General features: G+C 43.6%; 1 protein-coding gene across 1 annotated transcript; it reads right to left on the bottom strand.

Annotated features, from left to right (window-relative positions):
- Nucleotides 1-1,030: 1,030 nt before the first annotated feature.
- On the bottom strand, nt 1,031-3,640 carry LOC121622330 (transcription factor 15-like). The gene is made up of 2 exons (XM_041959284.1): nt 3,016-3,640; nt 1,031-2,070 (listed from the first exon to the last, which is right to left on the bottom strand). The coding sequence occupies exons 1-2, from the start codon at nt 3,496-3,498 to the stop codon at nt 2,005-2,007; spliced, it is 549 nt and encodes a 182-aa protein (XP_041815218.1). The 5' UTR covers nt 3,499-3,640; the 3' UTR covers nt 1,031-2,004.
- Between the last annotated feature and the right edge of the window lie 10,515 nt (nt 3,641-14,155).

Raw genomic sequence — 14,155 nt, 5'->3', positions numbered from 1 at the left:
TTCCCAGAGTTGACTCTGATTCATGTCTTCCTAACTGGCACTCTGCACCTACCACCCTGACAGGGCTCTCTGTGGTCAGATACTGCTGGGACACAGCGATTTCAGAGAGAGTCTGCTGAGGAAGAGATTGATTGCTTCCTCTGTTGAGATTCCTTGGCATTACTCAGACGGAGAAGGTAAACCTTTAGTGGAATTCCCCGCATAGGTTTCCTCCACTGAGCTGTTACAGGCAGAAGATGCCAGTAACGTTAAGTGGTTTGGTCTTTGGGTTCCATGCTGCCCTGAATTTGCATTAACTCTGCACGTGGTTTATTACCTTCTAAATAATCAGAAAAATAGAGAATAGAAAGGGGTACAGTTGCAGAGCCTACTTCACTTACTTACAAACTAAGTTTGCAGTATTATAGGCTCAGTTCACACAAATTACATGAACACATTTTGTCACTTATTGGCTATGCGGATAGTTTGGGTTTTATTTTTTGCAGATTTTGAGATATCTTGCTCTGAGATGTCTGTCTGTACCCAAATACAGTGGATCTAAATAGTGCACAGAACAACACTTTACACTGGGACTGTTTCCTCATCTGAAAGTCTTACCACTGACACTGTCCAGAATAATGGGAACACTGTCTCTGCAGAGAGATGCTGCTGTTAGAGTGGAGGCAGAAATCTCAAAAGAGAGATATCTCAAACTATATGTATGACTAGATACCACTTGATGTCATTTAAAAAGTAGAGAAATTATGTTTTTGTTTGTTTGTAAATTGGGTGAACCAACTCCTAACTTTACTGGGACAGTGAAAAACAACAAAATGTGATACGATCAGCTACAGACAGCTACCGACATGGTTCACACAGCATTGTTAAGGGACAATGAGTCCAAATATTTTAAAATATGACAACTACAACTCAATAAGAACACTTTCTGTGCAAAATTGTTAAAACCCTTGTTGCTGTGCAAAACGCTGCAGCCTTTAGCAACTTCAAATACATTACCGTTACACTGAAGGCAAAACACTAGAGAGCCATGTCTATGTAAAAATAAATTTAATTCAAAGTAGATTACAACATGAAATGAAAAAGCAAACAAAATAGTGTCCCACGGATATGTCCTGTTGCACACACCTTCACAACACCAGCGTAGGTGGATGGAGTGGCCTGTCCTCTCCCGTATCACTCCTCAAGCCGCTCTGCTGCAGGCTGCAGGTCTGTGAGCCAAGTTTCCCCAAATCATCTTAGTTACATCTTAAAGAATGATGCAAACCTTTGTGGGAGTTTGTCTCATCAGTCCTTTACCCAGGCATTCTGTGTCCCTGATAGATCTGCGTGGACAGCAGTCATGCTGATGTTGAAGTATTAATATCTAAAGATCCATTATCAAATAATGAATGGTTAATATATCATTTTATTTATATTTTGACTGTGGATTGTTCCTTTAAGTTATAATATGTGATTAGCATTATGCATGCTGTTTCTTAATTATAAACCATTCAGTAATCCAGAGCAGTTAATGTTGTATTTTTATGGCCTGTAGATTTGAAACTGCTGTAAACATTTTCTCCCCCTCATTCATCATTAGTAAAGTACAAATAAAGAAGGCAAAAACCTGTCTGACTTTACTCACTTCCTGATTAAATAAGACAATTCGTCCTGTAGAGTTTGACTGTATGTCTACTTCAACTGAACATGTCTGGAAAGTCTGTCATTTGGCAGCAGGCTGTATCATAGCAGCTCTACGCTCTAATTTTCTCACTTTCACAATGTTCCCCTATGACATGCAATAGCGCACTGAAAAGAGTTCCTCTATCTGCTGGAAACACACAGATGGTTTTGGTGCCAACACTCATATCTCATACTGGGTAAAGTGACCAATCAACCAAACTCCCAAAAAAAGTCGGAGTAGTCCAAACAGACTGTTGAGGTGCTGAGATGCTTCTACACTCTAGGCATGGTCGGTGGAGGTCTGCTCTGAAGAGATCCAATCCTTCTCCAAGTCACACAGGTTCATCGCCGACTCATTTGTCTTGCACTGCTTCCATGCATTTTCACACAGTCTCGTCTGTCTTTCACCTGCGAACCAAGAGGGAAATTACTGTCACGGTCAATTCGATTTTTGACAGAAACACTTCAGAATGCACTTCCACAGCTGTCTAGAATGTATAAAAACCCAGCTTCCTTTAAAGGATATCTGCATGTACTGAGTAATATGGCTCCTATAAATAAACTTAATCCCAACACAGAGATCTGAAGGCCAACAGGGAGCACGTCCATTTTACTGGTGTGTATGCAGCTCATTCTAACCCCACACTGTCATATGACCTCCCTCTCAAGAGGAACAGACTCATTCCAGTCAAACAATTTGATGATGAGCTGCTGAAAAAAAGTGACACGTACATGCTATGAGCACTTTTCCAATGAAACTCATACATCCTTAAATTGTAATGCAAATATTGTAACGGAGCAGAATTCATGAATTAAAACATACCACAGCATTAACTGACTGCTGCTAGCAGTGTTCAGGAGGACCACAAAACTTCAGCTCCAGCATTCGATGCATTAATATTCAGAAACATTAGGATTTAACTGGCTTCTCCTCCTCCCTTCATGATGAGTGTTTAGAAATGTGCAACTTCTCTGTTCCACAAGGAGCCACAAGGATTGTATGTGTTCAGAGATATTAGGGTTTTATTGGAAATTCGGCACATATATTAAACATTTGTAACCCGAGTACGTTTGATTTAACAGATCCCACCCTAAATTTCGCAACTGGCAGGAACAAACTTGGATCCCTGGTATATTTCGCAGGAATGACAGGCAGGCGGTTGAAGCTGCATTGTAAAAAGCTGTGCACGGTACACTGAATATACGCGGCATTAAATGGTCGGAATAATATCTGCCACGTGTTACGCTTGCCAACGAGAGAGACATTTCAAAATAGCACACACGGAGTTTTGTGTGTGCGTGACACCTGCCAGTGTTTTCTGTGCGCGCCTGAGGGCACGCTGAATATCTCACCCCTTTCCGCTGGTTGCTGAGGCAGAATGTGCAGATAGTCCGGGGCTGTTTGCCTTCTCCACCCCCCTTCACCTCCTTGTAGACAGCACTAAGGCACGGCTGGCCGTCCTCCCTCCCGTCCCCGACCACCAGCACGTTTGCCAAGTGTGAGATATAGCTGGACGCCAGGCGCAGCGTCTCGATTTTGGAGAGCTTTCTGTCCACCGGTTCCGTGGGGATGAGTGTCCGCAGCGCAGTGAAGGCCGTGTTGACGTTCTGGGTCCGGTACCTCTCCCTGGCGTTGGCGGCGTTCCGCTGCCGCACCACGCCGCCGGACTCCCGCAGGTAACTCTCCCCCACAGTCCCGCAGCAACCGTAGCCCTGGTCCGTGCTGCCGTCGCTCTCGCTGCGGTTCCCCTCCTCGTCGTCCGACATCAAGGTCAGGTCAGCGGGGTAGGAGAAGGGATGCGTCGACACCGGCCTGAGCATAGTGAAAGCCATCATAGGTAGGGAGGTGTTTCACAGGGGAAGCCAATCCCGTATTTTCAAGTAGAAAGCAGAGGCATACAGGCAGGAGCCGTGCGTAAAAGTCGCTGTAACTCCAAGGCTCAGCCGGCAGAAGTCCCCGGTTCGTTGAGACACTTCCCCATAGGATGGGACAGTGTGGTAGTCTTTATGATGGGGAGGGTTCTTATAACAGCGACAGTAGCCTCTCAGCTGTAAACGGAGGGGTGGAGCACATGCAGGGGCTCCCATCCTTCCAAATGTTTTGGTCCTAAAAGTCGCAGGCATCAGCTGAGTGTGGTGAGGTGAGGACTCGAACATTACCGTCACCAAAATGAGCCATTAGCTTTCACGAGTCGGGAGCAAACACTGGCAGACATGTATTTATGGGTTCCTTAAAACTGCCACTTCAGGGACATGATGACACACGTTGACTTTGGGATGGTGACCTTCAGATGCAGATGATTGCACACTACAGTTCAATGACTGTACATTTTACTCCACATTACTGTAGTTTTTGTTACTCTTCTTTTTATGTGCAAAAATGCGCTCTGGTGTGAGTTTGTGAGGCACTGCCTGCTAAGACAAATGCAGAGTATTACAACAGTGTTACACATCAGTGAGAATGACTAAATAGTAGAAATATCTTAGTTTAATGCAGTGCAATTCAACAGCAGCACAAACTACAGCTTTCAAAATGACCAACACCTCTCTGAAGAGTAAGAACCCGGAACATTCTACCCTGCATGAACGTAGGATACATCGCAGGCCTGTTTTTTAAGGACTGTGCAAAAATGACAAGGAGGAGGCTGAGCCATGTGTTTCACATGTCCCCAGCATTATTGATGTTTTATATGGATCCTCCCTTTGACTGAGTGAAAACTTGCAACGCCCTTCTCTCCAATATCCCAAAATAATTTCCGTCCCTGAGTGGGTCTTCTGTGTGCAGCTGGTGCTCTCAGAGTACCAGTTAGCTCTGCCTCTGAGTGCACACAGGAGGTGATGCTCATTAATGAAGCTTTAAATGTCTTGGTAGCAGTTCAGCTGAACTGAAGAAGAGCACACAATGAAGTGTGTGTTCAGATTAATGTGGACACATAAGCGATTAACATTCATAGTCAGTGCGTTTCATTTGAATTCATCCTTTGGTAGAACAAGGTCGACTTTATATGAAAAATGTACCTTTGCTGTACTTCTGCTGATACAGTGGAGGTGGGGCTTTGTGAAGGGGGAGAGAGACATGTGGAGTTCTCCAGAGAGATCCAGTTTAATCACTAAAAACTATACATAAAGATCCACACTTACTCAATGAACTGACCATATGAGCTACTGGTTGGTTATGTTGAGGAAAATCTGATTCGTCCCTGGAAACAAGATTATGGTCCACCTGCATGCGGCGAAATGCATCCTTCTGCCTCGTGGCTCATACAAAAGTCAACTGTTTGATGCAACGAGACAATCAATGGCAGAGAAAAACTATCCGGTTCAGCACATCAGAAAGATCCACGACACTCCCCCCTCCCTGATGTCGTCCATCTCCCTCAGTAACTTCCGTACTGTTTTTGGACTGCTAGATTTAAAAGTGCCCATCAACACATGGAATAGTTAAGTAGTTCATATCTTGATGTTGACCAGCTTTAACATTAATTGTTAATAAATCAATAATCAATAATTATAAATAGCAGTGCTGACAGGGGTCATTCTGCCTGCATGAATGAGCATGTTTGTTTTTAATACATTTCGCTGAAAATATTTCTGTATTGCTTTGTGAGATTTTGAAGGTGGACTTTTGCTACTTGTACTTCAGTAAAGGATCTGAATCTGTCGTCCACTGATAGCTGTGAATCACATGCCATGGCCTCCACGCTCTGGGAGATTTTAGTGGGACGTGTTGAACAGAGCTCTCCGCCGGTGGTGAGGGTGAACACTGATGAGGGAACATGTTTTGGTAGAACGTTGTCCATCGCTCCGTTGTATCCCCAGAAGTTTCGAATGTTCCTGAAGAGGGCTGGAACGTATGAGTAGACTTTGGATGACATGTGGCACTAGATGTCATAAGGCTTTTGTGACTTGTGACCTTGTACCTTGCAGACATTTCATGCACGTCAGCACTTTGGAATTTCCTCTGAAATTCCAAACTTCCTTTCAAAATCAGCTTCAGTTAAGCCAGAGTTTCTCCACCTTTTCTCAGGTTCAGAAACGTATGTGTTTTTTCGAGCATTGTCCTGTAAAGCACACGTTAAAATACTAAGCATCATTCCAAAGCAGTCTACGATGCATGCACATCATCAATGTGTATGTGTACATTATGGGAGCCCAGCACTGACTCCTGTCCTCACAGCACCAACATGATCGGTGGCTCTGCAGTTGCCCTGTTTCAGTTTGTCTAATGGGTTAAGTGCTCTGGGTAAATAAACACTCAGCAGATGCTGGAGGTGATCAAGCCTGAACTGTCTCTGTGGAGAGCGAGCAAATGGCTTCCAGATTGACTGGTGCTGTTGGAGGGAGCGAGGGAGGGAGGGGCCGTCGACTTCTGGAAAAGGGAGAGAGTGTCATCAAAGGGCCTGTTTTTACAAACACAACCCCTTGACACATCAAACTGGGGCCCCTGGCCCCCGGCTCAGCTGCACCAACAACGGCGACCTGTGCGGAACCTGGTTCCACTCATAAAGCAGGACACCGCAGTGTTTTACCACGCGTGGCCAGCCAGCAACACGACCCCGCTGCACTTTCTCTCCCCCAGCACCACCACCGCGTCACAGTTTGGAACCGTAAATACTTTCACCCCCCAACCCCTCACCCCCTGCATCAACTTAAAGGAATGCCATTAAATGCCTGTTGAGGTGATTAAAGTACTAATGAAGTGTGTGGTGGGAGGAATGTGTGTCAGTGGAGATGTGAGAGTGGAACTCAGTGAGAACATCTTACTGTGGCTTCGCTGTGGTTGGTTTTATTCTCCATCTTATTTTACACTCATTTTCTATCCCTTCCGATCTATTCTATTTCTCTATGTGAAGCACTTGGTGCATGGGATTTCTTTGTTGTAAAACACTTTGAGCTGCAATTCTTGTATAAAAGGGTCTATACAAATAAAGTTTACTATTATTATTATTATTGTAGTATTTGGTTTGACTAAATGGTTTTTGAAGCTGATACCAATGTCATGGGATGATATAGTGCACTGTTAGTCATAATCTTTCCTATAAAAGGGATATTGTGGTTGCCAGGTTAGGTGAGTCTGGTAACGAGACCAGTGTGGGATGCTAAAGTTGTTATTCTCATGTCACTCAATTGTTCAGACAGTATTGGATGACTCTGACGATGAAAGATTCAAGATTCAAGATTCAAGAGTCTTTATTGTCATTGAGCATGACATGTCAATGAAATTTTCATTGCAAAGCTGCAGTCATCAATATTATTTATATCAACAATGAATTACACATTATTATGTATAATGTGAAAGGTGACTCAACTAACCCCCCCAAAGTTATCACCCAGTCCAGCTCCATCCAGCTTTTTAACCACTTGTAGCTCTTTGTTTTTGCTTTATCGTTTGATCTCAGTGCTCACATCAACCTTAAAACCAGAACAGGCAGCTGCTTTCACCCACATGAACAAAAAAAATAAACTACTTGAATACCCTGCTGCATGTCCCTTGCATGGCACTGAATATGAAACAGACAAAGTTGGCGACTAGCAGGTGAAGAGAGTCAGTCATATTTTTCTCAGACATTGATGAATCCAGAACGGAGCTAAAAGGAGAGTGAACGTTGGACTGACACTCATTCGGCGGGCGCAAACACAACTTCAACACATAAACAGACAGTTTAATGCTGATGTTGCTCTGTTTCTGCTGGATGTGGAAGCAGTTGTTTGTTTGCTAACATGTCAGCATGTTAGCATTAGATTTCAGGCCTGACGGTTGCTGAGCTTGCAGACATCTTCAGCCCCCAAGAAAAGCGTATTTTTGTGACCAGGAGAGCTTTTTCACAGCAGTGGTTGATCTTATATTAATGATGATAGCTGCACTCTATTTAGATGTGCTAGTGACAGAGCTGTGGTAACCTGCATGGCTTATTGGATGCTATCATTAATGTTATGAGTTACACCTGTGCGTTTCCTGCTATAGTTACATGTCAGTTGAACTATTGACTGAATTGGCATGGGGAAAAAAAATAGCTAGTGAATTTTGAAATTGGTCTTCTTCGTTAAAATGAAAGGTGAGACGCTTCAGTGTTGACATCGTTTGCACTGATGGTGTGCAACAGTTTTTTTTTTTTTTCATGGCCCTCAACATGTTTTGGAACATTTACCGCTTTGCAGTCTTTTAGCAACAATTTCCCTTAGAAAAAGAAACATATTTTGGCTTTGTTGAATGTATATTCACAGGTTTTGCAGCCACCATCATGTGACAGTTTGGTTGATGACTGATTTTCAATAAAAGATCATTACAAGCAAAGAGGTTTTGCATTTGAACTATATAAAATTAGGAAAATAAACAACAGATCCCTTCAAAGATGCAGACGCCAGACAATATAAAGACAGTGCCCCTTCAATGTTTTCCACCACCAGGAAGCATAATGCCCTTCTCATACACAGTACGGGGGTGACGAGACGATGAGCGCATGGCCGTCAGTGTTAGCCGTCTGCTGGGAAAGACTGTGGTCAGATAACTTGACTCATCGGAAACAGCTGCAACGGAGAGAAAAGAGCCTCCTCCTAACAGCCAGCTGCAGCCTGCTGCAAAGGGCCTTTAATGATCTAACTGTGTGTGTGTGTGTGTGTGTGCGTGTGTGTGTGTGTGTGTGTGTGTGTGTGTGTGTGTGTGTGTGCGTGTGTTGCTGCTTCACTAGATGGAGCATATCAGACCTACAGCGAGAGAGTGGGTAGGGAAGACGCGTACTACAGTGGCAAAGACTTTAATGCAAAAGAAAACGGTGTCTCCAGATATCTTTATTCCACTGTGCATGTGTATTTTGCCTGGAATCAGCTCACACTTGTCCATGTTCTCATCTTTGTCTTTTCTTTGTCTCCTCAGCCATGTTGGATATCAGTGTTCATCGTAACTTCACAGTTATCTATTTCAAACCAAACAACAAATGGAAGATACATGAAATCACTCAAATGTGTTTTCTTTATTCTTGACTTTAGTAGCATTATTTGAAGATGTACACTCAACTGTCTGGATCTAGCTAACAGGAATGTGTGGTGTCTCATCAGTCCATGCGGCCGAATACTGTAAATAACTATAGAAAATAGACTTTCAATCATTCAGACCATATTAATGTCAGAGTCTGTAATTATGATCTCTTCTAAATTTAAACTGTGTGAATTGAAATAAAGAGTATATAGAAACTATTGAACATATGAGTGTAGTTCCCTGCATCACGCATGGGTGTTACAAGTGTCCAGTTAAACAAAGGGACTAAACAGCGCATGGAAATAGTTTTCACAACTTCAGTGAGCTTAAAGTCCAGTTTATGTCAAGTTTTTAGTCATTTTAGAAAACATTGTTATCATTTTTGATAAGAATGCCCTCACCAAGTTTGTTGCTGACATCAGGAAGCAGCATTTTTACACTTCTGCTTATGTACTGATTATGCAGACGTTTTCAACTTGGGGCAGAGCCAGGCTAGTGGCTTCCTCTTGCTTCCATTCTTTATGTTAAGCTAAGCTAAGCTAAGCTAATCGCCTGCTTGTCGTATTGATCTTCTCATCTAACTCTTGGAACGAAAGCAAAGAAGTTTATTTAACAAAATGTTTGATTATACCTTTGCAGAAGCCAGGGATAGGATTTTGTCTTTTGCTGTCTTGACGTCTTCAGGTAAAGTCAATTATGCTTCTCGTTCAGAGCAAAGCTACTGTAACCCCCCCCCCCCCCCCCCCCCCCCCCAGTGCAGTAGCAACAGAATGATCTTTCACCTGACCCCCAGTGTGACCTCAAGATAAGACTCAGCCCTCAACTGGCCATCCAGCTCCCATCCCACCACCCTCCTCCACCTTCTCCCACACTTTGCCCCCTCTTTTCCCTCCCAAAGACGCTGATCGTCTTTCACAGCCCCTGACAGTCTGAGCAACCAAGACAGGTGGGGCGGCGTGTCGGTTAAAGTTCAACAAATGGCCTCAGCCACATCCACCACTTGTCTCACCTCTCGTTTGGAAGCCTCAACGTGACAGATTCTCTGTTTGTAGACACCAAGTCGTCTTTTCTTATGAAGTGACATCACTGTCAGACATCAAAATCAGTTTTATTAGTGAATTTTTCTCATGTTACACTGAGCCGCTAAAGGTAATACCAGAGCTAAAATAATAATAACACCGAGGCTATTTTATGGAACTAATATCTAAAAGAAGCAGGTGTTTCTTGATCCTGGGGCTGATGACTAGTGTGTCATCATCTCCCAAGAGGCTCCCAAACAGGCAGAACATCAAGTCAACCCCTGCGATACAGGAAGTAGACTCACACGCAATGATTCTTTTGGAGAAGCCCACCACTGCCTTTAATGTCCACCAGGCTGGGCTTGACATTCCTCCGGCCCACGTCTGCCGGCTTCCTCCAGGGTCACCTGGGACCTCCGAGCAAAGGCCTCTGCAGGTCAGCAGAGTTTATCGCACCAGAGAAATCAACAAGTCGATCATAAAACCTTGTCTGACATGATGTAACAGACATGGCTTGAGGTCTGATAAAGGAGGCTATAAAAAGGCTCATCCGTTTTGGCCTCGAGGTCATTCTGCATGCTCTGGACACGGCGGTCACATCCTCCATTTTGATTGGCAAGCAGTGTTGACCTGCTGTGGTGCTCTGCTCCTTTGTCTGTGGTGGAAGTTTCGTGTTTGCAGACATGTACAGTAAGAGCATGATTGCTTGTTTTTTATGGCTGTATCCTTTCAGAGTCTGGGCATAGCACATAAAGGGATCAAGTGAGCCATATTTTTCTTTTTGTCATTTTGTCCTGCTATACTTCTACTGCTTTACTATATTATTTTTTCTGTAAAATGCATAAAAAAGACAACTTCCCAGAGTCACCAGAGTGGAGGCTCAGCATCTGTGCTTTGTAAATGACTTCAACTGAATTGAATTTCTGGCAATAGACTTATCCATGAATTGACTAATTGAATCAGATATATTATTGTATATTAAACAGAAATTGCTTTTTTGAACTGCGTTAACAGATTTTTTTCTTCTTTTTTGGCCTCTTGTGGCCAGCAGAACAAGCTGCACACACAACATTGACATATTATTCCCTTATTTCATTGTTATGGCTGTATGTGTGTTAGCCAACAGCTGCCTGTTGGAACAACATTAGCAGTAATTTGCACTCATGTCTGTGCCCACCTGATGAATATAAGTCCAATATTCACCCTCTTTTACCTCTGGTTTTGATCTCTACCATTTCCTGAGAAAAATAGCTGCTCTCTGGAGCATTTACTATCTTCACCAATTCGTCTGTAACTGTGTCTGTCAGCTGGTTGGTGCTGGGCAGCTGGTGAATATAGTGAATATATCAGAGCTTTTCATTGAAAACAGCTGTGTGCTGCAGCTAGGAACCACAGGGCAGTAATTTGATTTCTTCTTTCAAGGAACTTGCCTTCACTGAGGAACCGAGGTTCATGAAAATGAGACTGAACCAAACAGTTAAGTTACAGTTAAAAAAACAAACAGTGAGCTGAAAGACACTAGCAGGCTCTGAGGAGGGTCTGTGTCTGTGGGTCTGTCAGTATGAGCGACCCCTTTCACATCACACACTGTCATGTTATTATTGTTAAGTGATTGCTAGTACAGAAATGTGGAGCTTTAAGGACTTTAGATATCTGCTTCCATAGCACTTCTACAGTTTTACACACAACCTACGGAAGAAAGTTGGTCTTTTGATTCATGTCGTCCCAGAGTCAGTGGTAGATTTTAACCTTCCATCAGGCTAAGGTGACCATGTTCTCAACAACAGGGTGTGTGTGTGTGTGTGTTTGTGTGTGTGTGCCAACGTGTCTGTATGTGTGTAAGTACACATGTAAACATACGTACAGACATGAATATGTGTTTTGAATGGTGGCCATTGTGTCTGAAAATAGCCATATCCAGTCTGTGGTCTACTGAGACACATACTTGCATTTCCCATGAGGGGTTGGTGGCTGAGGGCCACCGAGGGCTCAGCCCTGTCTGGTCTGGACCAGCAGCCCCGTTCTCATGACACCTGACCCAGAGCACATCCTGTGGTCAGACTGCAGCGCTGTGCCGTGAAAGGCCAGGATCTGCTCATAAGGAATCTCCTAACATGGCAGGGTGGAAGGAGGGGGGCAGACCTTAGACTGGGTGCTGCTGACACACCCTGCTGTTTGATTTCATCCTTTGAAAGGGACTGTTTTGATTAACACATTGATCCTCTTTTTGTGTGGAGTCCTGACTATTCCAAGGTCAGATTTTGGCCATATAGTGTTTAGGTGGTTCCCCCTCTGCTGGTCAAGGGAAGCACTGCACTGACGGGAATACTGAGACTCTTTCACTGTATCAGCATTCAGAGACTGGATCATGTGACGGACATGGCCCTGTATGAGATGTTCTAACATCAAAAGGGGTAACAAAATAAATCTGAGTGGTCACATGGTATGGCAGAAAACACATTTCTGCTTGACTGAACTATTTTCTTCCTGTGTAATTTAGTAAAGATACTTTTTCTGTCTTCAGACCTCTGCTAACTAAACTAAACTAAACAATCTGAGAATGTAAAAATCACTCAACTGATAGACAGGCTGCTTTGTTTGATGGGCTCTTCTTGGGAACCACATGCCAAACCTCATCCACCACACCAGGAAGTTGTCCTAAGACAGTCAGCAAAGTACTACACAGCACAGCCACACAGATAGCAGCGTACCAGCTTACTGGTAGCTATATAATTCCCATTTTCTGTAACACTCAGTGATTAACAACATTTCCAGGCAATGTAGATACCTGCTAAACAGAATGTGATATTTTTTATTTGATTAGATTAGCCTGCACAAAGGTTTATGGGTTATGCTGGGTTCAGACTAGACGATATCAGCACAATAATAGCGTGACCTGAGAGACGTAAGCGTGGGTTCGACAGTCCATCATTTTATTCCATGCAGTGAATCACAGTTGACAAATGTCATGCACAGTACAATGAGTATAGAGAAATTCAGTCTCACTGTCTTTAACCCATATCCTCAGCACTAGGAGCCAGTGGACAGACATCGTGCGTTGCCTGGGGACCGACTCCCCTTCTAAGCCCTTGGTCAAGGGCACAGACTGCAGAATTAATCTAACATGCATGTTGGTGGGGGAAACCGGAGCATTAGGAGGAAAACCACACAAACAGGGAGAGCACAGAGCAACACTGGTGCTACTGTCTTACAAGTACACGAGTACCTGTGAACGTGGCGAAGCCAAATAAGAATTATGTTGTTGGTGCTGGCAGGTGGAGCTGTAAAACGGAGGAAAGGTCACCTTTTCTTTCGATCCCTAGCACCTCCTTCCCTGTGACATCACACATGTCATGATAGACGTCAAGATTTGATTGGTACTATACGTTGGACACCAACGTATAGTCTGTCATGTCTCTCAGCCAAGTCAGGAAGGAATTTCTGACTCTATTATTGCCTAATCTGACACAGTGAACATTGTATTAGACAAAAGCGTTGTGTAGTCTGAACCCGACATAACAACCAGTCAAAGGATACAGCAGTTTTGTCCTCTAAATTTGGGCCATGGATGGCTGCATTTTTTGGCTCTTTGAAATATTTCCAAATATGGAATATGTGCCATCATGACTAGAAATACAGACTTTAGAGGATCCAGCCCCTGAAGGCTGAAGTCTGTCCCAGCATGCACTGGGTGGAGAGAACACAGAAACCATGATAACCCGTTAGCTACCGTTAGACGACAGCTATCATTAGTATTCAATCAATTCCTGCCATCAAACAGCAATCTTTCATTGCTGTTTGATGGCATTACATGAAATCCTACAATAGGAAAGGAGTAAACTCAGTGAGAAATATGATCACAGTTATTTAAGCCTGGCAGTGAAATGCACTGGATGTAATCAAGCTTGCAATGTCACATTAACTGTTTTGCCGTTTCTTCACCCAAGCACAGAAATGTTCTATTTAAGAAAAGAAAAGAAAAGAAAAGATAATCCCTCCCCTCCCACAGCTGGGAAATTTGCAGCTTTATAGCAGCAAAGGGTACAGTAGTGTATAGTGTATAGTGGGAAGCATCAGTAACAAAAAAGTGAGATATGATAAATCAGTAAAGAATATAATAAAGTAAGTAATACAAACAGTGGCTGACTTCATAGGGAATATTGATTTTGCTCTAGGCCTATACTGAGGGGTAAGACACTCTGGCTGAGTTCTGTATTCACATGAGATGTTGCCCATGAGTGAATTTGTCAGTCCTTGTGTGTGTGGTTTCCTGGGAGCAGCGTTAAGTGTGAAGTCAGACAGCAGAAGGATGGACCTGCGGTATCTCTGCTTCACACTCTGTGGGTGAAGCAGCCTGTCAGTGCTGTCAGAGTATCCTGCATGAGGTGGGACATGATCTCCATCAGGATGATGACTTAGCCGTCATCCTGCTTTCTACCTTCCACCTCCACATGGTCGAGGGGGCATCCTAGGACGGAGCTGGTATGTTAGGAGTCTT

This window comes from Chelmon rostratus, chromosome 2 (assembly GCF_017976325.1).
Source record: "Chelmon rostratus isolate fCheRos1 chromosome 2, fCheRos1.pri, whole genome shotgun sequence".
Classification (NCBI taxonomy): Eukaryota; Metazoa; Chordata; class Actinopteri; order Chaetodontiformes; family Chaetodontidae; genus Chelmon; species Chelmon rostratus.
Note: the sequence above shows the minus strand (reverse complement) of the source record. Positions and strands in the feature narration are given on the sequence as shown.

What these genes read in the sequence shown, in the direction of transcription:
- LOC121622330 (XM_041959284.1), bottom strand. Translation starts at nt 3,498, where the DNA reads ATGATGGCTTTCACTATGCTCAGGCCGGTGTCGACGCATCCCTTCTCC. An exon ending in TCAGCAACCAGCGGAAAGGG is followed by an intron (nt 2,071 to 3,015) that starts GTGAGATATTCA and finishes CTTGGTTCGCAG; the next exon opens with GTGAAAGACAGACGAGACTG.